The sequence below is a fragment of the Cyprinodon tularosa genome, unplaced genomic scaffold, assembly GCF_016077235.1.
Source record: "Cyprinodon tularosa strain WSP-4 unplaced genomic scaffold, ASM1607723v1 ctg869, whole genome shotgun sequence".
NCBI classification, from domain to species: domain Eukaryota; kingdom Metazoa; phylum Chordata; class Actinopteri; order Cyprinodontiformes; family Cyprinodontidae; genus Cyprinodon; species Cyprinodon tularosa.
The window spans coordinates 127748-153387 of NW_024039639.1; the positions used below are offsets into that span (position 1 = coordinate 127748).

Below are 25640 nucleotides of genomic sequence, written 5' to 3' on the forward strand. Positions count from 1 at the left end.
AAAAAGAGACAATAAACAAGTTAAATCAGACAATAAACAAGTTAAAAAAGACAATAAACAAGTTTAAAAAACAGACAATAAACAATTTAAAAACAGAAAATAAACAAGTTAAAAAGACAAAAACTTAAAAAACAGACAATAAACAAGTTCAAAAAGACAACAACTTAAAAAACAGACAATAAACAAGGTAAAACAGAAAATAAACAAGTTAAAAAAAGACAAGTTAAAAAACAGACAATAAACAAGTTAAAAAAAGACAACAAGTAAAAAAACAGGCAATAAACAAGGTAAAACAGAAAATAAACAAGTTAAAAAAGACAACAACTTAAAAAAACAGACAATAAACAAGGTAAAACAGAAAATAAACAAGTTAAAAAAAGACAAGTTAAAAAAACAGGCAATAAACAAGTTAAAAAGACAATTAGCAAGTTAAAAAGACAATAAAAAACAAGTTAAAAAGCAGACAATAAACAAGTTAAAAAAAGACAACACATAAAAAACAGGCAATAAACTAGTTTAAAAAGAGACAATAGGTTAAAAGCAGACAATAAACAAGTTAAAAAAGACAATTAGCAAGTTAAAAAGACAATAAAAAACAAGTTAAAAAAACAGACAATAAACAACTTAAAAACAGAAAATAAACAAGTTAAAAAAGACAATAAAAAACAAGTTAAAAAACAGACAATAAACAAGTTAAAAACAGACAATAAACAAGTTAAAAAAGACAACAACTTAAAAAAACAGACAATAAACAAGGTAAAACAGAAAATAAACAAGTTAAAAAAAGACAAGTTAAAAAAACAGGCAATAAACAAGTTAAAAAGACAATTAGCAAGTTAAAAAGACAATAAAAAACAAGTTAAAAAGCAGACAATAAACAAGTTAAAAAAAGACAACACATAAAAAACAGGCAATAAACTAGTTTAAAAAGAGACAATAGGTTAAAAGCAGACAATAAACAAGTTAAAAAAGACAATTAGCAAGTTAAAAAGACAATAAAAAACAAGTTAAAAAAACAGACAATAAACAACTTAAAAACAGAAAATAAACAAGTTAAAAAAGACAATAAAAAACAAGTTAAAAAACAGACAATAAACAAGTTAAAAAAGACACTAAATAAGTTAAAAAAACAGACAATAAACAAGTTAAAAACAGACAATAAACAAGTTAAAAACAGACAATAAACAAGTTAAAAAAGACAAACAAGTTAAAAACAGACAATAAACAGGTTAAGGGTCAATTCATGTTTCCCCTGACTAGAAGAAACATCCTACTACCCACCAGCCCCCAAACACCTCTAATCATCATCATCATCATCATCATCATTGCTTTAAACCAGCTACAGATGAAAACAAAGTGACTGTTATCAGTCCCATAGAATGGCTTCAGGCTGCACCTCCTCTACCTTCTAGAAGGTTCCTTATGGCTGATAATATGCAGCTCATCATTGATAACAGCCGATTCAGCAACGTCCAAAACCTTCAGTTTTATTTTAGATTTACCTACTTTATTCTTTTATTAGGAGGAGGGAGGATCTGAAGCCATTCTAAGGGACTGATAACCGCTAATAATGGCCATTTAATGGGAGGATTACGTCCGAAGTGGCTGCTGAACACTCCTCAACTCCCTCATTCCCCAGAAACAGCTCTTCCTAACCCCAGAATACTGAAGTCCATGCAAACCATCGGGTGAAGCCTGTTGGTGCCTCAGGGTGGTGTTCCACCAGACGCTTCCCTCTGACAGCATCACAGGCAGCTGTGGAGGGACCTTCATCCCTTGGACCTGAAAGGGTCTGGCTGAGCCTCTCCCATCGGGCTGACGGTGCATTCAAGTTCAGTCTATTTAGGCCGTTCACAGTGAAAGTTGATGCACAGAAGCAGATTAACAGAAACAATCATCGACAGTCTGGCTTTGGAGATCAAAGATCCCCCCCCCTCCACCCCCCACCCCCACATATCAGGGATATATTTAAGGAAACCATGAAACCATTAGTCTCAGCAATGGCAGTTTGAATGACTATTCTGGAAGTATAGAAAAAGAAAACACACCTAATGCCCAGAGTCTGACTCCAAACAGAAGCTGGAGATCCTGGTTCCCTTCTGCTGGGGGGGGGTGGGGGGGGGGTTCTCACCTCTCATTAATAAACTTTGTGTTTTCATTCATTTGAATCAATAGAATAGAACTAGATACTTAGATTTTTTAGTGGTTCGTATGGGACAGATCTGTACAGACAGATCAGAACCACCGCAGGATGTGGTTGAGTCAACCCCCCCCTTCAGACTTTTGTTGTTAATAACTCTGTCCTCACCCCGCCCCCCCTCCTCTGTCTGTGGATCACAACCATGTAGCATCACAGTGAAAACATCCATTAGTGCGGAGCCAGATAACAGCACCACCGGGGGGTGGGGGTGTTGGGGGGTCGTCCATGTCTCCTGTCAGCGGGGGGGGGGGTTATTTAGCACAGGAGTGATGATGATGAAATGATGAAGATCAGGGGAGGAAGATGATCCTTTAAGAGACAGGATGAGGAGATGGTTGGAGAACAGATAGAATTACTCAGATCAGGATAATCTGCACTCAGCTCACCTGGATTACAGGTGAGCTGAGGGGACGCCTGATTGGCTGCGGTCCTCAAACATGTTTTAGCAGGAGGTCAAACAGCGGCCAATCAGAGGACAGAATTTCCTGATCTAAAGAGTTCATCTGCTGATTGCTGGAGACTGAGAACACATCCAACATCCATCATCCATCCATCATTCATCCAACATCCATCCATCCAACATGCATCCAACATCCATCCATCCATCCAACATCCATCCATCCATCCATCATCCATCCATCCAACATCCATCCATCCAACATCCATCCATCCATCATCCATCCATCCATCATCCATCCATCCAACATCCATCCATCCAACATGCATCATCCATCCATCATCCAACATCCATCCATCATTCATCCATCCAACATCCATCCATCCAAAATACATCCATCCATCCAACATGCATCCAACATCCATCATCCATCCATCATCCATCAGCCAACATCCATCCATCATCCAACATCCATCCATCATCCATCCATCATCCAACATCCATCCATCATCCATCCATCATCCAACATCCATCCATCATCCATCATCCAACATCCATCCATCCAACATCCATCCATCCAAAATACATCCATCCATCCAACATGCATCCAACATCCATCATCCATCCATCATCTATCAGCCAACATCCATCCATCATCCAACATCCATCCATCATCCAACATCCATCATCCATCATCCATCCATCCATCATTCATCCATCCATCCAACATTCATCCATCCATCCATCCATCATCCATCCATCCATCATTCATCCATCCATCCAACATTCATCCATCCATCATCCATCCATCCATCATTCATCCATCCATCATCCATCCATCCATCATCCATCCATCCATCATCCATCCATCCATCATCCATCCATCCAACATTCATCCATCCATCATCCATCCATCCATCATTCATCCATCCATCATCCATCCATCCATCATTCATCCATCCATCCAACATTCATCCATCCATCATCCATCCATCCATCCATCATCCATCATCCAACATCCATCCATCCAACATCCATCCATCCAAAATACATCCATCCATCCAACATGCATCCAACATCCATCATCCATCCATCATCTATCAGCCAACATCCATCCATCATCCAACATCCATCCATCATCCAACATCCATCATCCATCATCCATCCATCCATCATTCATCCATCCATCCAACATTCATCCATCCATCCATCCATCATCCATCCATCCATCATTCATCCATCCATCCAACATTCATCCATCCATCATCCATCCATCCATCATTCATCCATCCATCATCCATCCATCCATCATCCATCCATCCATCATCCATCCATCCATCATCCATCCATCCAACATTCATCCATCCATCATCCATCCATCCATCATTCATCCATCCATCATCCATCCATCCATCATTCATCCATCCATCCAACATTCATCCATCCATCATCCATCCATCCATCCATCATCCAACATCCTTCCAGCCATCTACAGTCTATCCAGTGTATTTCTATAGCTCCAATTCACATCATGTCATCTCAGGTCACTTTCCAGTTCACCAGATCATCCAGTCAGATTGATTCAAAGTTTTCTATCTAAGGAAAACCAGCTGATTGCATCGACTCATTGACTCTTCAGCAATCCCTCACACTAAGCATGCTTGTAGCGACAGTGGAGAGGAAAAACTCCCTTTGAACAGGAAGAAACCTCCAGCAGAACCAGGCTCAGTGTGAGCGGCCATCTGCTGAGGCCCACTGGGGTTCAAGGAGACAGAAGCAGACATAGAAAAAGAAGCATAGATACAAAAGGCAACTGTCAACCACCTCCACAGGCGGCCCCGTCCAGGAAACACACAGCCAGGCAGACGAGCTCCGAGCCAGCTCCCATGTCAGAGGATGAAGAGAGCACATCCAGTTAGTCACAGTCAGAGAAACAGGACTACACTGGAAAACAGGCCAAGCTCCAACATCTAGAAACAAAGGTGTTGATGGCAGCAGCACAGCTGATATTTCTCTCCAGGATGGAGTCACAGCCAAACAGGAACAGACCAGATGAAGCTACTATGAGAAAAAGCAGAGAGAGCAGAACGTTAGAGATTGAACTAACAGATTCTGCAGAGTGGGAGAATAGAGATAGAATGAAGCAGAATGATGAAAAAGGGGTCCCTATGTCCTCCAGCAGTCTAAGCCTATAGCAGCAGAACTATAGAGATAGATCAGGATAACCTGAGCCACTCTAACTAGAAGCTTTATCAAAAAGGAAAGTTTTAAGCCTAGCCTTAAAAGTAGACAGGGTGTCTGCCTCACGGACTAAAACTGGTAGTTGGTTCCACAGGAGAGGAGCCTGAGAACTAAAAGATCTGCCTCCCATTCTACTTTTACAAATTCTAGGAACCACATCCATTCAACATGAATGTTGGATGGAGTTTTCATGTTTTGTTTTGTTCTGAACGTTCTAAAAACTGTGATATTTGGGATTTTTATAAGAATCTGTTGTTTAGTCCAGATCTCTGTATTCCCTCATTATTCTGAACCAGTTTATCACCAAAAATTTCAACATTTTTCTGAGGCTTAATCTCATCATAGGGACTCAGGATCTGCCACCGAACCAGAGCCTGAAATAGTTTCTGCTTAGTTGGATCAATGTGCTTGTTTACATGTTTTATGAGTCTAAATGGAGCAGGACAGAAAAAAGAACCAACTAACACGCCGGTAAACATTGGATCCTCCCCCCCCCCCCCCAATCGGGTCAGCATCAGAACCACCATCTGGTTACATTTCAAGACCAATGGCTTCGATAACATGCTAAACCTTTTCGGTTTGGTCCTAATGAGTCTTGATTTGTAAAGCTGTCTGGTTCCACCTGGACTGGGCTCATCTGTTGGCCCGTTCCCTCCCACCTTTAATACGGTACGCTTACATTATATGACCCAACAGGATGGTTGGTGGTTCTTCAGAACCGGCTTATGCTGTGAAAGGAAGATGAATGGAGGGAAGGTAAAGAGGGCTCAGTGGCGAAGTGACAGGAATGGAGGAGGAGCATCAGCTCGGTTTTAAAGGTTCACTCCGAGGACAGCCGTGCGGTTCTGTTCAGACACGTTTCTGTCAAAACAACATTTATTACTCATACTAGGTGAAACCAGCCGATGTCCAAACAACACCTCTTTGATCAGCCGTTGGAACCTCGTCAACCGGAGCCTACGGGCCCTAAAGGGTCCGGCAGCGCCAGCCATGTTTGTTTTACAGATTACGTGGCCGGGTCAGAGCCATGGCGGGCGTTCACGGTGAGTTCTGATGTCGACCATGAACTCCACCGCTCATTGCTCAGCCAACATTCCAGTTTCCCAGAGGAACTGCGATGAACCAGTCCAGGACCAGAATGAACAGTAACTTCTGTTTCAGAATGTGGATCTGCAGATCTATAGCTACAGATATAAACCTTCTCTCAGTCCTGTGGAGTTTATTAGAACCGGTCCGTTTCCATCTGATGTTCTAAGCTTCACTGAATCAAACACCAACACTGATATTACAGAACCTTTTTATTCTTCATCAGCTGAAATGTATGAACATAAAACAGAACCTCTTCACTTTTCTTCAAAAACGAATTCAGAGAAACCCATCTGGTTTGGTCTCATGGTTTGATACACCATTTCATCCCAGCTAACAGGATAAGACTCTTCTAGAAGTCTGAGTCCAATCACACCAACGTTCAAAACGAGTCAAAACTAAAGGGAACCAGAACCATGAGCAACAGATGGGTCCCTGCTGCTCAGAAAGTTCTGAACATCTGTCTGGAAGGGTCCAGCAGCTTCCTTAGGACTCTGCATCAGCTGGTGGAACACATAACACCCAAACCCGAACTGAAGGTTCTGCTAGAATTACTGAAATGTTCTCAGCCAGCAGGATCCCCTTAGAGCGATCCGGTGTGGTGGAGGAATCCAGAAAGTCGTTTAAGCTGGAGAACAGTTCGTTTGATCTACACAGACCTGTTGATGGGAAACTCCTCTAGAAACAGGTCCTGTCTGGATGACAGCCAGTCTTTAGTGAACCAGTGAGAGATGATATAGCATATATTTAAACACAACAATTACTGCACATAGTTGACGAGCTAAGATGGAGAAGCGGCCCCTTCTGTGGCCCGACCAGATCAAATCCAGATGAAACTAGTTCTTTTAGGTCCACTGGTCAGCGTTGGATCTTCCGTGGTTGAAACTCCACAACTAGAACTGATGTCCGGGTCAGAAAAACAACCGTCATGCAGCAGAGTTAGTCAGTAGTCGTCATAGCGATACGTGTTGGGGTAGGCGTAGTGGTAATCGTAGCCATCCGTCCGCTCTGTTTTGGTCTGCAGTGGTTCTGGAGGAAACGACAGACTCTTGATGACACCGCCAGGCTCCTCTGTCACCTTGACTTCGGTGGAATAAGAAGAGGAGGCATCGTCCAGCAGGGAAGAGCAACCGGGCAGGCCTGGAGGTTTGGTTGGAGCGCAGGGCTGGTAGGACGTGAGGCTGCCAGAAGGTTTAGGACATGGCTGGTAGGGAGGCAGTGTCCCTGGAGGCTTTGGACAGGGCTGGTAGGACACCTGGAAAGGACAATTAGACAGTCACCCTCATATGTACTGTTACCACAAACATCAAGGTTTCTCTTTCAGACACACAAACATGGTGTACAGTGATAACAGAGGTCCATTTACTGCTAACAATAAGGCCGAGTTAGAACGTGTTTAACTGCTCATCTGCCTGAATCCCGGAGACCCAGAGGGAACCAAGGCACATCCTCACAGACGTGGAGAAACTGGTTTCACGGTTGCAGAAATAACCCAACCAGAGAACTTTAGAGGAGCCCCAACAGAATGGCCATCTGTGAAACAGGAGGTCGTCTGACTTTCTCTACAACAAGAAACAATCCTCTGACTGAGAGTTTAAAATCCCTGGGTGTTCACGTCAATAATAAACTGGACTCCTAACAGCGACGCCCTCTATAATGAGACATTACAACCACAATAACTGCTGCAGTGGAGAATAATTACTATCTAATACCCTGTGCAATAACTATATATATAAATATCCATCTATATAAATACCCATGTAAATATTCTGTATGATGATCCTACTATAAAAACAAAAGGCTGTCATATATGGACGCACTTTATGTACTGTATATATCCCATCATGCACCTTCTTCTTCTTCTTCTTTTTCTCCTTTGACTATTTGAGCTGATGGAACGAGTACATTTCTCTACTGTGAGATCAATAAAGTCATCACTTCATCAATCAATATTCGTAACTCCGTTCCAGGTAAAACACTGAATGACTATGGCAAGCCGATTTGACATTTATTGCACTCTCCTCTCTATTGTTCCATTTGTTTATCTCTAAATGTAGTGATGCACGATATTGGGATTTTGGCCGATATCCGATATTTTAAAACTCATGTAGCCGATAACCGATATCGATACCGATGTTAAAGCTGGACAAAAATAAGTAGTCATTGAAAATAGCAGTTTTGTTATCCATTTCTGACACTTTGAAAAATAATATACTCAAATATATTTTCATACGCTGATACCAAATTGATTTTTAAAAACGCGGTATCGATCTATTTTACTTTCAAAATCTGGTGAAATTTCATCGTTCTGTTACAAACTCTCGTGATATTTTGCAAATTCTTGTGAGATTTTGTTAGTAAAATAGATCGATACCGCGTCAATATATCAACATATAAAAATATGGCAACATTTGGTGAATTTTCGGGGGATTTCGTAGCATAACGATGACATATAGCAATATTTCATTAGTAAAAGAGATTGATATGGTGTTTTTAAATGGCAATATATCAGCATAGGAAGATATTGGGATATTTTAATGGATCAATATTTTTTCCCTCGTCTTTAGAAGTTTTTAAGTCTGTAAAAAAGAAGTTTTTGAGGAAGAAGAAGAAGTAGTATTTTTTATTTTTTTTAGACTTTAGAAACTCAGAAGCTGATCAAATATCGGCTTAAATATCGGTGGGGTGGCCGATGTCCGATATTCAGTTTTAAGGCCGATACCGATAGGGGGCCCATTATATCATGCATCCCTACTAAAATGAGATTCTTTCTGGTCTAAGCTACATTCCTACAAGTCTGAACTGTACCTATAGATTTCCTAAAGTACATTTTTGCCAGCAAAAAATAAATTTCAGGCTGCAAAAAATATAGTAAGAATAAACTTTCAGAAACCAGGAAATCTCTACAAAGAAGTAGCCATTTTGACATTCATTAGCTTGACTGAATATCTATTCCAGATGTCTCAAATGCATCTCTTCCTAGTCAAAATGAACATTCCAGATATCTTAAATATAATTCTTACTAGTACATAAAAATAATGACCAGTACCAAATGTAATACAGGGATGTGGAATTAATTTTCAGACATCCAGAATGTTTATTTCAAATAGGAGTGACGTCATTTAGTATATCTGAAAATAACGGCCCAATACACATGAATGGGGAAAAGTGACGTCATTTGGACTAGAAAGAATAACATTTCAGATATCAGGTCATTTTAGATAGGAGGAATACTATTATAGATATCTGAAAGACATATCCGCTCAAGCTAAATCTAGATCTTACTAATACAAATTTTATTCCGCATAACTTAACATGTAATTTCTACTGGTAGAAAAATAATTAGTTATATTCAAAATACAATTCTGACTAGCAACCTTGTTATTGTGACTGTCTAGAATGCTTAGTGCTATCTATAATAGACGTGTGAGCCCCATTATTCTTTTTAAAGTATCTAGAACTGCATTTTAGATAGGCATTATTGAAGTTAAGATGTCTAGAATTCTAATTTATCTAGTCATATATCAGTGGTTGATATCTGTAATTGTATTTCTACTAGCAGAAATATATTTTTGAAATCAATAATTTCTGGATATCTAGAATTTTATATTCATTTTGATATCTGAAATAGTTATTATGACTAGAAGTAACTCTATTATAGAGATCTGAAATTAGAGTTCATCCTCGTCAGAATTCATTTTTAGATAGGAAGAATCTTATTTTAGATGTCTATTTTTTGACAAGGTAGAAATGCATTTGAGACTTCTGGATTACATATTCAGTCAAGCTAATAAATGTTAAACGGCCTGCCATAATGACCTGTGTTATGGAGTTCATTCTCATCAGAGTTCAGTTTTAGAGATGTAGAATGTTTATTCTAGATAGGAGGAATGGTATTTTAGATATCTGAAATGTTCATTTTGACTAGAAAGAAATGCATCATAGAGTCCCTTTTCCCCCAAATGGGGCTCTATAGGTAGGTGAAAATTAAAAATGATTCTAGAGGCTTCCTTCTCCAACATCCAGATGAACCACTAAACCAAAACACTGCATAATTGCACCATATTTATTTAATGCTCTGAACATCCAGATCAATGTGTGGGTTTTTTTGGCCTTTTTTTTCTCCCAAACTGTTTACATTTGATCACTGCTGCACTTAAAGGAAGGGAAATGCAATGGAAGCTGTACTAAACGACAATAAAGGTTGACTAAATCTAAGAACCGAGTTTACCTTGGTTGTGGTGGTGATGATGGTCTGCAGAGCAGCAGGGGACCCTGGAGGGTTACTTGGATAACGACAGGGGTACTCTGTGCTGTAGTAGTGATGGTTATCCCCGTAGGGGGCGGAGCTCTTCAGTAGCTCCTTCCAGGCTGGTGGGGGCTTCGTTTGAGGGTCAAAGGAGGAGGACGATGATGAGAGAGGAGCTGATGAGGATGAGGGTGTAGAGGAGGAAGCTAGGACCGGCGTCACCCTGCAGACAAACCATGGTTCAGATTATACAAACCAGCAACGATCCAATGAACACAGTCAGAAACTCTTCAAATGTTTGGTCTAGTTCAATTTCACAATTTAAGTTAAGTCACGCTGCCAGCATCTGAAACATGTCCAAACACCAGAAAATATGTGACAAAGTTATCTGGTTTGGTGCCGTTAACACTGTAAAACCATAGTGTAAACACCAGAGAGGTCCACCATCCAGGTTTAGACCGGTGTTCTCGGCCAGAATCTAAGATTTACTTTGTGTTTAGCCCAGCTCTGATCTAAGGCTTGTGAAAAAGGTTTCACCAAAACCTAGTCTGGACTGGATCTGTGAGCCTGACCTGGGATCGCAGAGATCAGAAGTCACAGGATATGTAGGGGAGGTCAAGTATCCTTGGAACTCGTAGCCAGGTCGTCCCATGTACAGTCTTGTATTGGCTGGTTTTTGAAGAGTGGGTGGGGCCTCTCCAAGTGCATTATGGGGGTTATAGTAGGACTCGGTGCTCTGGAAAGGTGGGTAATGCTGAGGGAAGTTTGGCTCAATGAAAGAGATCCTTTCAGGTGGTTCCACACAAAGTAGGGCTGGACCCAGGGCCTGAGAGAGGAAACAACAAGCAGATGGTTCAAAAAACAAAAGGCTAAAGTAAGCAACAGCAAACCGGTGGTAAAGTAAAGGTGCATTCACACCCAATGCAAATGCAGCAACTGGATCAAGTGATTTTAATGTTATGCGAAGTTTTCAGAGACAGAAATGATTTTTTACTGGGCGATTAGAGAGAAACGGCATGAATGCTACAGCTAGGTCAAGTTTCTCAGGAGTTGAATATTTAAACTTTTCTGTAAATTCATGTTTTATTAACCAGTCAGGGACCCATTGATGCCGATGCTTTAGTTTGCCAACATTTGCTCTCCTCCACTGCGATTTGAACGAATATTCCCATATTCTCGGCCCCAGACTATGGTGTATTCTGTGTTTCCTCTTATTAGATGAAGTGGTGATGTGACCCGGATAAATGTCTTCCCAGGTTGTTTGCCAGAGGCAGCTGAATTGTCAAGCAACCGATGGCAAGTGACCCATACAACATATTTGCCAAATTCGCATTTGGAGTGAATACACCTTAGAGCATCAAAAAGCAGGTGGTAGATAAACAATGGTCGACAAAAATGCAGTGAACAAGTTGAACCAGTGCAAAGAAGTGTTCTGGTCCCAGTACCCAGGCTTACCTGTGCATCAATGAGACGTCTTTTGGGTGTGAACGGCGGTGAACTGACTCGTCTCTTTACTGAACTTCTTCTTGCTTCAGTTTCAGATTTGGATTCTGGTCTTGGGTGATCATGGACCCCTTTAGCCTGAAAACCAGAACAACAGCTTTAGACAGAGAAAACAATGAAACTAGTTGTTTAGAACCTGAACAGGATTAGTTCTCTTTAAACCCGATACTCCCCCCCGTTGGTTGTAAAGACGACATGATTTACGTCCAAACAATGTCTACACTTGGTTGAAAAGTGAAAGGTGAAAAGCTCTAATTTTCAGATCGTTGAGAAGACATAGAAAACTGCGTTTGCAACGTCTTTTTAATGTCTATAATTGGACTAAAGTGAACAAAATCAGACCGACCAAAGACAGCCCAATTTTCAACTTCCTGGACTAAATCCAGACTATGATGGACCGACCCAATTGAGCCTAAAAACCAAGGTCTGAATGACGCCTGGTGTTTGGGGGGCTATGTTCTGAGGTTTCGTTGCCTGAACAGGACTATAGAAGTGAGGGTAACTTATGTTCACGTCGTTGGAACGTAGTTATATGTCAGAGAACCTCTGCTGGCTCTCTTCACTCTTTTCAGGACTTGTCTGCCCTGTTGGCAATGAGCAGTGACGTGCGGTCAGGGGAGGCAGGTGAGGCAGTGCCTCACCAGCCATCATGGAAAGAAAGAAAATATATAATCATAAAGTAATTTAAATTGTTATATTCATCCGGTGGTTTGTACTAAAAAATATTCATTTTTCATGTAGCTTCACCAATTTCGATTTTTATTTGTTCAAAATCGCTGAATTTTCTTATTTTCCCATTCAAATGCTTGGAAGCGATGCCGGTGAGGCAGCAGCGAGCTCTGCCTCACCTTGGATTGCGCAACCCCTGGCTCTGCGCTGGCTGCAAAGCGGAGAGAGCATGTTGCTGTACGGCGTCAATAAAATGGTTTAAACAAATGTAATATGTGAACTTATTTCTAATAATTTGGCTTATGTATATAATGTACAGAGCTTTTTGTCACCAACTGTGTTTGTGTAACGTGTTTCGTGTAATGAGCGATTATAAACGGCAGAGAACAAGTTCGAGGTGAGGCAGGCAGTTCTCTTGCCTCATGGCAGGGGGTGCTCAAGAGACTGAAAACATAAGGCAGGAACAGGACGGATCAAGGAAGGCTTTCTTCCCTGGCAGTGATCTCCATTGAGACAGAGAGACTTTTAAAACTGAAGGAAGATAAGGAGGACTTCTATTCATTTATAAGTAAAGGTAAGACAGTAATAACATTTATTTTGTTTTGTTTTTTAAGGAAATGTGTGTTTTGTGAGCTACAGTTTGTATGTGTAAGGATGCAGAAGTGAAACATAACATGTAAACTGCTGTCAATCTATGCATCTATTTGCAAATCTGATTCTGATGACGTCAGTGCCTCACCAGCTATGAACCTCACCGCACGTCACTGGCAATGAGACTCAGTTTCGGTGGGTTTGGGTTTGGGTTCCAGCCAATGGGTTCATTGGCTGGAGGTAAGAGGTATTCACCTGGAAGAAGATGGCCTTGCCGTCAACTCTCCAGAAGTTAGTAACAGGGTAACCGCTGTGACCTCGGCATGGCAGCAGCTCCAGGGCAGCATTGCAGTTCGGACACATCTTCTCTGAAACACAGACTCTAATCAGATGTCTAAAGTCACAGTACCAGCAGTCAGCTAGCAATAAGGTCTGGTTGAGACTTACTCTGCTGTTTTTGTCGAGCCTTGTCGCAGATAGCTGGACGGAGTTGCAGTCTGGAACCGTCTGCCAGGGTGCAGCCTCGGGAACAAACCACTACACCCAGACAGGACTTCTTCAGAATCTGACAGTTGTGGTTGTTGGTGTTCCTCATGGCCCAGCCAGAGAGATGCCGTTGAGCGTTCTTATCATCAGCTGCAAAACACCAGAAGATTCGAATCAGGTCAACTGAGTTCTCAAAGCAAAGCTGCCTGTGTGATGTAATAAGGGTGCAACATCCATTGGTTAAGGGCCCCATAGAGGATGGAAGTTGAGGAATTGGACCCTCCTGAAATGCAGTTGAATACTTCTGCCTTAGATTATAGAGGTTGGGGCTTGGCCTGTTTTTCAGTGCTTAGTCCTGTTTCTCTCCTAGAAGTAACTATGAGCTCAGGCTCTACTGGGACTAACTGGACGTGCTCTCTTTCATGAAAATTGGCTTAGAGTTTGATTAACTGAGATCCCTGGGGTCTAGCCTTCAGGATTCAGCGCTCTCACTGCAGCGGCCAGATTCCCGGTCAGGGAACAAATATTTGGGTAGAGTGGTTAGAGAATAGAGCTTGGAAACCTGAGGTTGGGAATTTGAAAACCATTCAAAAGACCATAGACTGCTACTCTGGGTCTCTGAGGAAAGACCCTTAACCCCACACTGCTCCCTGGGCACCGCACAGTGGCAGCCCACTGCTCCCAAAGGGGATGGGTTTAATGCAGAGAGTGAATTTTGTTGGGTTGATCAGGAACTAGCTGTAGGTCTAGATACGGCCGAGGTGGCGAGGAAGTGGGGGCAAGTTTATGCGACAATGGAGGGACATGAGGGCCAAAAAAAGAGCGGGGATCCAGGTGGAAAAAGGGTCTCGGTAAGGAACCAAACAGGAAAAACGCATAGTGTAGAGTGGATGTAGATTTGACCAATCACAGGCCTCCGGTCTGCGGCCACTTACAATATTATTCAGGGTTTTCTATATGTGTAGCTGCAGGTTATCTGTGAACACCTGGAACCAAACTCCCGTGGTATGGATGTATGGGCATGCTGGTGTCCAAAGGATTCCCAAAGGTCCTCAGAAGGAAACTATGCTCATGCCTCAGATATCCAAAGATACTCCAGATCACTGGGACACAAGGAGGGCGGACAAAGGAACGGCCGCATTCACCAAGGAGAGGAAGACAAGAGCACCAGGGGCTCGAACCCCCAGGGGCCAAACCCCAAAGGAGGCTGCAGCGGCAAGCCCATGGGGGACCCAGGGGTCTGAGGCCTTGGGGCGCACCATTGCCTAGTGGGGCCCCACAGCACCAAGAGGTCTAGGCCCAGCCAGGCAGCTACCAGGATTGACAGCCCCCACCAAAGTACCCTAGAGAACCATCACTGCACCACAAGACACAGGCACCTCATAAGATGGGGGAGGAGCATAAGAAAGGGGGAGGAGCCAGGCTCCGCTCATACTGGGGCTGTTCAGTGAGTTGGGGAAGAAACATTCTGCCTCAGAAGAAGACAGCAACAAATTCATCCACAGTGCTTCACACAATCCGTCCTCTTAACACCCATAGGGACACACAGAGGCGGACACTAAACATCTCCTCCTACATACATTATCCTCCAGTACCTGGGGGCCGATTCTCCAGTGGAGAACAAGGCCACAGACCCAGGAGGACATTCCTTTTTGGACTTGGTGCTGCCAAAAGGAGGAGGGCAGCAGAGTAGTCCAGGTGTAGCTCCAACACCGACATTGGCTATTTATTTTAAGAAAATGGCCGATTGCACCAATTGATTCTGCAGGATGATTCTCTCCTCCTGGATGAGCAGGTAGAGACAGTCAATCCCTCACACCAAGCATGCTTGTAGCGACAGTGGAGAGGAAAAACTCCCTTTGAACAGGAAGAAACCTCCAGCAGAACCAGGCTCAGTGTGAGCGGCCATCTGCTGAGGCCCACTGGGGTTCAAGGAGACAGAAGCAGACATAAAACTGGAGATGTTCTTATTGCTCTGGGATATAAAACCAAACACATCTGAATGAAAAAGTCTTCAGGTTTGAACAGTTCTCCTGAAACGACTTCCTGTTTGTTCTATTTCTAATTAATCTATCTCCATAAACCTTCATGTTTCATAGACATACAGTTTGTAGATAAACTGCAGATGACGCGGTTCAGGTTGGATTTGATTTCTCTTCGCAGACACACTGAATGTGTCCTGGATTAGAACCTCCGCCCCATTAGGTGGTTGGCCCTGTTGCCATGGTTACAGAGTTCTTTCCTCCTATTGCTCATTGTCCTTAGATTAAATAAAACTTTACGCCTGTCAGTATGTTTGGACTCAAGACTAAGACTAAGAAAACGTGGTTTTACTTGGGATTCAGCAGCGAGACCCAACAGAACCAGAACCGGAAGATGATCCTCCTAAGAATGAGACAGAAGAAGGAAAACGGTTTCTCACCGCTGTAGATGTAGCGAACGTAACCATCTGTCCACTCCTGGAACGGGTCGAACTGCTTCAGGTCCTGCAGGACAGACAGACAGACAGAGAAGGAGATGGGTCAAAGGTTAATGACTGAACGGAGTATTGTGGTTCCGACCAGAACCCGGTAATAAAACCTTAGGAAAGCAGAACCTTAAAGGTCAAATGGAAAGGAACGCGTCTAGAGCAGGTTTATGGTCTTTCTTTTCTCTATGTGGTCTAAATCGTGCTAAATATGCTCCAAGTAATTAAAAATCAGAAAGTTTTTACAGCATGCTGGGCGCCTCTAGATCACATGACCGAACCCAGCTGTGATGTCACTGCAGTCAAACATCTTCCAGCGGTTGTATAGAAACACTACTTCACGCATTGTTAAGGGCTCTGAAAGGATCGTTAAAACGTCATTACAGCGGTCTGTTGTAGGAATGGCTTTGGATCGGGAAAAGGAATGTTAGGGTTAACAAAAATGTGTTCTCATCAGTGCTGGTAAACAAAACGGAATTTTCTTTTTAATTATCTGAAGGAGCCGGTTTGGGGTGAGATAAAAATCGACCGGACAATCTGTGCGAACACAGCAAACTATGTTTGGATCACATCAGATTCTATCATCATCAGTCCTGCTCTAATCAGCATCAGCTGGATTGGATAGATTTAATAAAGTGCCTGATGGTAATAAAGCTGATTCAAAACATCGGTTATTTTTTAATGAAAAATGTTATTTCATAAAACAATGAACCCTAGCTAGCTGCACATTATGGTCATTATGGTCTGGGCTCCAAAACAACAAGAACCTGATGGATAACAGTCAGTTCCTAAAGGCGGGGCCCCACAGCTGGACACCCACCGGCCCCGGGACCATGAGCCGAACCGGTTACTGAGGGACCGCCTATCCAGTGATCCAGCTCCGCACTCAGGGCTCCAACACTGACCCCCAGCCTTCACAGAACCAATCCCAGTCCTCTGATCCCTTCTTCAAACTAAAGGTTAGACTCTGGTTTAAACTAATGGTTAAACTAAGCAGCATCTGGAAAATGTTCTGAATAATAATAATAATAATAATAATAATAATGAACTTCAAAGATCAAAGAACATTCAGACCTGCATGGTCTGCGGTTCTGTTGCGTAAACTGGTTACTTCCGGACGTTTCCCGGTTCTTGGTAGAACCGGGTCGCCTCATCTTTCTGATCCAGAACTTGACTGGTTAATTCCTACTATGAAGGAAGAGATTCCATGTGAGGTTCCTCAGGGGTCCATCTTAGGGCCCCTCCTATTCAATATCTCCATGCTCCATCTACATCAGATCTTAATAAACAACAACATCAGTTACCATAGCGATACAGACCACACCCATTTGTTCATCACCATGAACCCATTTAGCTCTGGATAAAAGAAGACAAGAAATCAACAAATGAACTAAATGTGGTTCGGCTTATAGCCCGGTGTGGCTATTAGCCTGGTGTGGCTATTAGCCTGGTGTGGCTATTAGCCTGGTGTGGCTTACAGTGAGGTCTGGCTTACAGTGAGGTCTGGCTTACAGTGAGGTCTGGCTTACAGTGAGGTGTGGCTTACAGTGAGGTGTGGCTTACAGTGAGGTCTGGCTTACAGTGAGGTGTGGCTTACAGTGAGGTCTGGCTTACAGTGAGGTGTGGCTTACAGTGAGGTCTGGCTTACAGTGAGGTCTGGCTTACAGTGAGGTCTGGCTTACAGTGAGGTCTGGCTTACAGTGAGGTCTGGCTTACAGTGAGGTCTGGCTTACAGTGAGGTGTGGCTTACAGTGAGGTCTGGCTTACAGTGAGGTGTGGCTTACAGTGAGGTCTGGCTTACAGTGAGGTGTGGCTTACAGTGAGGTCTGGCTTACAGTGAGGTCTGGCTTACAGTGAGGTCTGGCTTACAGTGAGGTGTGGCTATTAGCCCGGTGTGGCTATTAGCCTGGTGTGGCTATTAGCCTGGTGTGGCTTACAGTGAGGTCTGGCTTACAGTGAGGTCTGGCTTACAGTGAGGTGTGGCTTACAGTGAGGTCTGGCTTACAGTGAGGTCTGGCTTACAGTGAGGTGTGGCTATTAGTCCGGTGTGGCTTACAGGGAGGTCTGGCTTACAGTGAGGTCTGGCTTACAGTGATGTCTGGCTTACAGTGAGGTGTGGCTTACAGTGAGGTCTGGCTTACAGTGAGGTCTGGCTTACAGTGAGGTCTGGCTTACAGTGAGGTGTGGCTTACAGTGAGGTCTGGCTTACAGGGAGGTCTGGCTTACAGTGAGGTCTGGCTTACAGTGAGGTCTGGCTTACAGTGAGGTGTGGCTTACAGTGAGGTCTGGCTTACAGTGATGTCTGGCTTACAGTGAGGTCTGGCTTACAGTGAGGTCTGGCTTACAGTGAGGTCTGGCTTACAGTGAGGTGTGGCTTACAGTGAGGTCTGGCTTACAGGGAGGTCTGGCTTACAGTGAGGTCTGGCTTACAGTGATGTCTGGCTTACAGTGAGGTGTGGCTTACAGTGAGGTCTGGCTTACAGTGAGGTCTGGCTTACAGTGAGGTGTGGCTTACGGTGAGGTCTGGCTTACAGGGAGGTCTGTCTTACAGTGAGGTCTGGCTTACAGTGAGGTGTGGCTTACAGTGAGGTCTGGCTTACAGTGATGTCTGGCTTACAGTGAGGTCTGGCTTACAGTGAGGTCTGGCTTACAGTGAGGTCTGGCTTACAGTGAGGTCTGGCTTACAGTGAGGTGTGGCTTACAGTGAGGTCTGGCTTACAGGGAGGTCTGGCTTACAGTGAGGTCTGGCTTACAGTGAGGTCTGGCTTACAGTGAGGTGTGGCTTACAGTGAGGTCTGGCTTACAGTGATGTCTGGCTTACAGTGAGGTCTGGCTTACAGTGAGGTCTGGCTTACAGTGAGGTCTGGCTTACAGTGAGGTGTGGCTTACAGTGAGGTCTGGCTTACAGGGAGGTCTGGCTTACAGTGAGGTCTGGCTTACAGTGATGTCTGGCTTACAGTGAGGTGTGGCTTACAGTGAGGTCTGGCTTACAGTGAGGTCTGGCTTACAGTGAGGTGTGGCTTACAGTGAGGTCTGGCTTACAGGGAGGTCTGTCTTACAGTGAGGTCTGGCTTACAGTGAGGTGTGGCTTACAGTGAGGTCTGGCTTACAGTGATGTCTGGCTTACAGTGAGGTCTGGCTTACAGTGAGGTCTGGCTTACAGTGAGGTCTGGCTTACAGTGAGGTGTGGCTTACAGTGAGGTCTGGCTTACAGTGAGGTGTGGCTTACAGTGAGGTCTGGCTTACAGTGAGGTCTGGCTTACAGTGAGGTCTGGCTTACAGTGAGGTCTGGCTTACAGTGAGGTGTGGCTTACAGTGAGGTCTGGCTTACAGTGAGGTCTGGCTTACAGTGAGGTCTGGCTTACAGTGAGGTGTGGCTTACAGTGAGGTCTGGCTTACAGTGAGGTGTGGCTTACAGTGAGGTCTGGCTTACAGTGAGGTCTGGCTTACAGTGAGGTCTGGCTTACAGTGAGGTCTGGCTTACAGTGAGGTGTGGCTTACAGTGAGGTCTGGCTTACAGTGAGGTCTGGCTTACAGTGAGGTGTGGCTATTAGCCCGGTGTGGCTATTAGCCTGGTGTGGCTATTAGCCTGGTGTGGCTTACAGTGAGGTCTGGCTTACAGTGAGGTCTGGCTTACAGTGAGGTGTGGCTTACAGTGAGGTCTGGCTTACAGTGAGGTCTGGCTTACAGTGAGGTGTGGCTATTAGTCCGGTGTGGCTTACAGGGAGGTCTGGCTTACAGTGAGGTCTGGCTTACAGTGATGTCTGGCTTACAGTGAGGTGTGGCTTACAGTGAGGTCTGGCTTACAGTGAGGTCTGGCTTACAGTGAGGTCTGGCTTACAGTGAGGTGTGGCTTACAGTGAGGTCTGGCTTACAGGGAGGTCTGGCTTACAGTGAGGTCTGGCTTACAGTGAGGTCTGGCTTACAGTGAGGTGTGGCTTACAGTGAGGTCTGGCTTACAGTGATGTCTGGCTTACAGTGAGGTCTGGCTTACAGTGAGGTCTGGCTTACAGTGAGGTCTGGCTTACAGTGAGGTGTGGCTTACAGTGAGGTCTGGCTTACAGGGAGGTCTGGCTTACAGTGAGGTCTGGCTTACAGTGATGTCTGGCTTACAGTGAGGTGTGGCTTACAGTGAGGTCTGGCTTACAGTGAGGTCTGGCTTACAGTGAGGTCTGGCTTACAGTGAGGTGTGGCTTACAGTGAGGTCTGGCTTACAGGGAGGTCTGTCTTACAGTGAGGTCTGGCTTACAGTGAGGTGTGGCTTACAGTGAGGTCTGGCTTACAGTGATGTCTGGCTTACAGTGAGGTCTGGCTTACAGTGAGGTCTGGCTTACAGTGAGGTCTGGCTTACAGTGAGGTCTGGCTTACAGTGAGGTGTGGCTTACAGTGAGGTCTGGCTTACAGGGAGGTCTGGCTTACAGTGAGGTCTGGCTTACAGTGAGGTGTGCTCTGTAGTCTGGAAAATATGGCCATTACTTCTGTGAGAGAATTGAAATTTTCTCTGTTTTTCTCTCATGTTCCTTTTTTCATGTTCTGTAAATGTTCCCTATAAATAAACACACCTTTGTTTTTTCCATGATTCTCCTGATGGTTCTAGAGGTTCTATGGGTTCTCTGAGCTACAGTCTCCTGAGGAACGCCTGAATCTACATGAGGTCCTGAATGAGTATCACTGCAGGTGATGTCATCTATCCAGCAGCATCTGGGCCCTCAGCTCCTCCAGCTCTGATCAGTGGAGCAACACTAAAGAGTCCCAGCAGGTCCTGGAGGTAGAACCAAACCATCTGGACCATCTGCGTTTCCTTTGGTCCAACCACTGAGAAGCTAAAAGATGCTGACTGATTGAAAACTGATCAGAGATATTGATCAGTGAGAAGAACTTTTTCTGTTTGGATCCAGAACGAAAACAAATAGAAAAAACTAGTTTTGTGTTTGAGCATCAACAGAGAGCAGCTGAGTCAGCAGCACACAAGCAAAACACACACGACCTTCACCTGACCTTCACCTGACCGCCAGCCACACAGCGGGGGGAGCCGCCAGGCTCCAGAACCCCACCAACAGCTGAACGTTCCCTGGTTCCTCTGAGGAACGTCGGACCCTGGAGCTGATCTTTTATCTATGACATCATTATCATCCCCCATTGTCCTTCAGCAGATCATAAAGGTCCTTCAAGCAGACAGAAACACGGCATGTTTATGCTGAGAGGATCGAGTCAAACATTAGAAATCAGGTTTCATTGTTTTCCACCAGAGCAGTTAAAAACAGAAGAACTCTGAATATCAGGCATCAAAAACTGAAGATTCTGAAGGTTTCAGAACATCTTAGCAGATCAACACAACCTTCCTTTATTTACCTTTTAAATCACCTGTAGCTAAATTCTCCTTCAGTTTCAGTCTGGCTTTAGAGCTCATCATAGCACTGAAACAGCTCTGGTGAAAGTCACTAATGATATTCTCATGGCCTCAGATAATGGACTTGTATCTGTGCTCGTCCTGTTGGATCTCAGTGCTGCATTTGATCCAGTTGATCAGAATATTCTTTTAGAAAGACTTGAATATTTTGTTGGAATTAAAGGAACAGCTCTAGACTGGTTTAAATCTGATCTATCTGATCGAATTTGTTCACGTTAATGACAGATCTTCCTCACGCTCCAAGGTTACCTGTGGAGTACCACAGGATATACATGTATGTGTTACTAAAACAAACACATGCTGATCTAATTAAAAACTTGGTGTTTATTTATTTCTCCTTCTAGAAGGGCATTTCATTTAAACTCTAGAGTAAAGATCCAGCAATCTCCCGTCACATCAATGGCCACCCCAATGGCCACCCCCTGACCACCCCAATGGCCACCCCACTGGCCACCCCCTGACCACCCCACTGGCCAGTGTAAATTGTAGTAGCATCAGTTTAGCATTTCATCCCATTCTGCACAGCCAGTGACGTAAGAATACAATAAACCAGGATCTGAGGAGGTGTTACTGAAGTCTTTATTTTTCTACAGGCCGGTTTAACACTATAGGAGATTCACACCCTGAAATTATGGCTTTCAGTTTCAGTGGCCTCCCCAACATTTTTAGTGGCCCCATCTGGCCCCCAGTTGAAAAATGTCTGGATGCGCCCCTGCAGGCAGTCAGCTGGTGCTTCACCCCGGCAGTCTTTGGGGAACGGCAGGTTCAACCTGGACAGGTTAACAGTCCATCACAGGACACACCACCTCAGGGTCATTTACAGACGGCTATTAGCCAAACTGGAAACCCAGAGAGAAGCCACAGCTGCACAGAGACCTGAGGCAGGAATTGAACCCAGGACCTCAAGGCAACGGTGAACTGCAGCAGCGTCAGACAGAATTCAATGAGCAATATCCTGTCCAGGGGTGATGCTGAGAAACTAGTCCATGCATTTGTTACTTCAAGGCTGGACTATTGTAATTCTTTACTATCAGGAAGTCCACAAACTGTAGTTAAAAGCCTTCAGCTGATCCAAAATGCTGCAGCCAGAGTTCTGATGGAAATGAAAAAGAGAGATCATATCTCTCCTATCCTGGCTTCTCTTCATTGGCTTCCTGTTAAATCCAGAATAGAATTTAAAATCCTCCTTCTCACATATAAAGCCTTAAATGGCCAAGCTCCATCTGATATCAGAGATCTGATTGTTCCTGATGTTCCTAACAGAGCACTTCGCTCTCAATCTGCAGGTTTAACCATGACAACCAAAAGCAGTTTTATCTACAGACAGACTTGATGTGAAAATGTTCAAAGAAGCCAAATTAAAATCCCTAAAGGAAAGGAAACCATCTGAGCTCAGCGATGCAGCAGTAGGCAGATTTCGTGCGGTCAGTGAAGGCACCGTTTCTCAGCAGGTTCTGGTTTCTCCATGATGGACTCTGGAAAGTGTCCCTGGGTGTGAGAGTCCAGCCGCCCTCAGCCTCCTGGGTCAACTTATTATTTTATGGCCTTTAAAGATGCTTTACATTTATTCATTATTCATTCAAACAGGTTTTTATTTTCATCTAATTGATTCTAAAGAGGATTTACAGATTTATTTATATATTTATCCACTCTAATTATAAGACTGAATATTTTTAAATAAAGGTTAATAAATCATCTGATCAGCAGGAGGTTCTTCTTCCTGTTTCTCTTATTTTTTTTTTGTTTTTAGATCAAACCAGAAATTTAAAATCTGGATAAATAAATAACTAAATAAATAAATATTTATATTTTTTAAAATCTTATTCTGGTTCTGATCAAACAGAATCATTTATTCTGATTCCGATTATTTTCAGAATCATATTTTAATTCCTAGATCAATAGATTAAATTATAGATTTTAATTCTTTAGTGTTTTTGAGGCCGTTTTATTTTATTTATTTTTTATTCATAGTTATTTATTTGAATTAATCCGTTTAGATTAAATGAATTAAACTGTTGAATTATTGAGCTCAGTAACCCACGCAGCGTGGCGTTTTTTCCCCGGAAAGAAAAAAAATATCTTTAATGTTTGATGAATTAATTTACATTTAAAATAAAAAAATGTTTTATTGGATCCGATTCTGAGCGAAGCGCAGAAATTCAGACTGAAAATTAGAAAATAAAATATTTTTTATTTTCGTTGATTTTTATTTCTAGAATCAAATCAAATAGAATAGATCTTCCTTCATATAGCGGGGAGGCCTGAGGGAAGCAGGTTCATCTAATAATAAATATAGAAATAAGAAATCTAATTAAACTTTCTAGCAGAGCAGAAAAAAAAAATGTTCTTATTTTAATGAATTTTAATCGTTTAAAAATATTTGGCTTCATTTATTGTTTGGATTCTTTTTTAAATCCTCTGTTGGTCCAAAAGGTTCTGATCTTTGGCTTCAGAACCGGAACTTTTTACAGATTCTGTTCAGCCGCGTTTGAACGGAATCTGAAAATAATCCGGAGTCTGAAAATAATCCAGAATCTGAAAAATATTTAAAAAATATTTTAATCAAATATTTTATCGGGAGATTTTTGATGATTTAGAAAATGTAACATTTCCATTGATCTATTTATTTAGGCCTGTTATTATATTTATAATTGATTTAGTGTTTAATATGTTTTTAATTCTCCTTTTATTCAGAAACTATTATTTCTGTAAAAATATTGAGCAGAAATTTGTCTTTCCAGAGTAATAATCCATATGACAATAATAATGTAATAATAAACATTATTCAGCGTTTTAATGTTATTATTATTATTATTCAGGTAAATGTTCTGCCTGTGAGCTGATGGGTTCCGGTTCGGTTCCGGTTCGGTTCTGGTACCTGAGGCAGTTTGGGGTCGTTGATGTCCCAGGTTAACTTCATCCCCACCGAACACACGCAGTCCGCCTCGTCGCGCTGCTCCGCCCGGGACATGCTCCCGGTACCGGCTGCTCGGCTCCTGCTTCCGAACCCTGGTTCCGATCCCGCTCTGGCTCTAAGGCGGCCCGGTCAGAACGAACCGAACCGAACCGAGGAGGGCGGTCTGCTGCTGGAAGAGGAAACTCCGCGCGGCGCGTGCAGCAGGTAGAAGTGAGGAGAGGTGAGGGAGGCGCGAGGCTGCAGAGGGGGGGGGGGCAGCATCAGAACTTAAGGTTTAAATCAGAACCTGATCAGCAGGTGAGTTTGTTATGGAAACACGTCACTGTTTCTACCAAAACAACAAACTCATTAGTCAACAACCAGAACCAGAGGAGCGGTTCTGACCCGCTGGGTTCTGACCCGCTCGGTTCTGACCCTTCATGATGGGATTTTAGAACCACCTCTGGACCCCAGCAGAACCAGAACCAGGAGGAGGTTCTGTGGACCGCTGTCTAATAGAATCAGCGGGTCAGAACCGGGTCAGAACCAGCTGGAGCTGAGATTTTGGGTCACTGATGGGCGCAGGTTTGATCCCAGCTTATAGGAACTCTGTTGGTCTTTAGTTTCATTGCTCCTGTGCTGAAATATTCATGATCTTTATTTAAGCTCAATCTGAGCATCAGAACATTTAGTTTAAAGAATAAAGCAGCATTTCTGCTACATTAATATAGAACTACACTCACTAGATGCTGTTTATCGATGTGTAAAGCATCACTGGCTCTGATCAATCTGGAATTAGGACCTTTTTCCACTTTGAAAAGGTTTATATTTAAACTAACCAGCGACTAAAACAGAAGGTAAATATTTAACCAAATCTAGTCTGAATATTCCTGTTATATGTGGATTTATCCTCTTTTCTTTGGAAGATATAGAATGGTGCAGAGGTGAAACCTTAAACCTTTAAACATTAAAGGGTCGGTAAATAAATGTATTTAAATGAGCATTGGAACTATAAGAGGAAATGAAACTGAGCATTTTAAATATTAACTTCACTATACAAGCTGTAAATCTATTTAAATAATCATCAACTGATTTAGTAGGCTAATTGATTAATTAACTGGAGTAAAGGGCCACTAATGTGCCTTTAGCTGACAGAGAGCCACTTAGAGCAGAAATTACACCAAGATTGTAAAACATTTATTAAAAAATTTACCAGACATTAATGTTTTTTCTAATTTAACTTATGGATGGTGTGGAAATCTAGAAAAATAGAATTAATGCAAATAGAGTTCCTCTGTTTGTCTATATCCTATTTCTAGAAGTAGAATCAATTAAATAGAACCATTTTTATTTTTAACTATTTTAATCTTTATCATCCTTCTAATGTTGTTATGATCTATAAAATAAATAAAACCTGTTATTTATACCTGAACTGCAGTCAAAAT

General features: G+C 43.0%; 1 protein-coding gene across 1 annotated transcript; it reads right to left on the reverse strand.

The window, feature by feature from the left end:
• Positions 1-6118: 6118 nt before the first annotated feature.
• Positions 6119-24437, reverse strand: gcm2 (glial cells missing transcription factor 2). The gene is made up of 8 exons (XM_038273347.1): positions 24178-24437; positions 15845-15908; positions 13384-13572; positions 13192-13304; positions 11629-11754; positions 10746-10999; positions 10156-10396; positions 6119-7179 (listed from the first exon to the last, which is right to left on the reverse strand). The coding sequence occupies exons 1-8, from the start codon at positions 24268-24270 to the stop codon at positions 6868-6870; spliced, it is 1392 nt and encodes a 463-aa protein (XP_038129275.1). The 5' UTR covers positions 24271-24437; the 3' UTR covers positions 6119-6867.
• Between the last annotated feature and the right edge of the window lie 1203 nt (positions 24438-25640).

Bases quoted from the DNA above. Each gene is read 5' to 3' on its own strand.
- gcm2 (XM_038273347.1), bottom strand. From the start codon at position 24,270: ATGTCCCGGGCGGAGCAGCGCGACGAGGCGGACTGCGTGTGTTCGGTG. The intron at 11,755-13,191 runs GTGAATACCTCT...TCTGGTTTTCAG, and splicing joins GCAAGGCCATCTTCTTCCAG to GCTAAAGGGGTCCATGATCA. The intron at 10,397-10,745 runs GTCAGGCTCACA...GTTTGTCTGCAG, and splicing joins TCTGATCTCTGCGATCCCAG to GGTGACGCCGGTCCTAGCTT.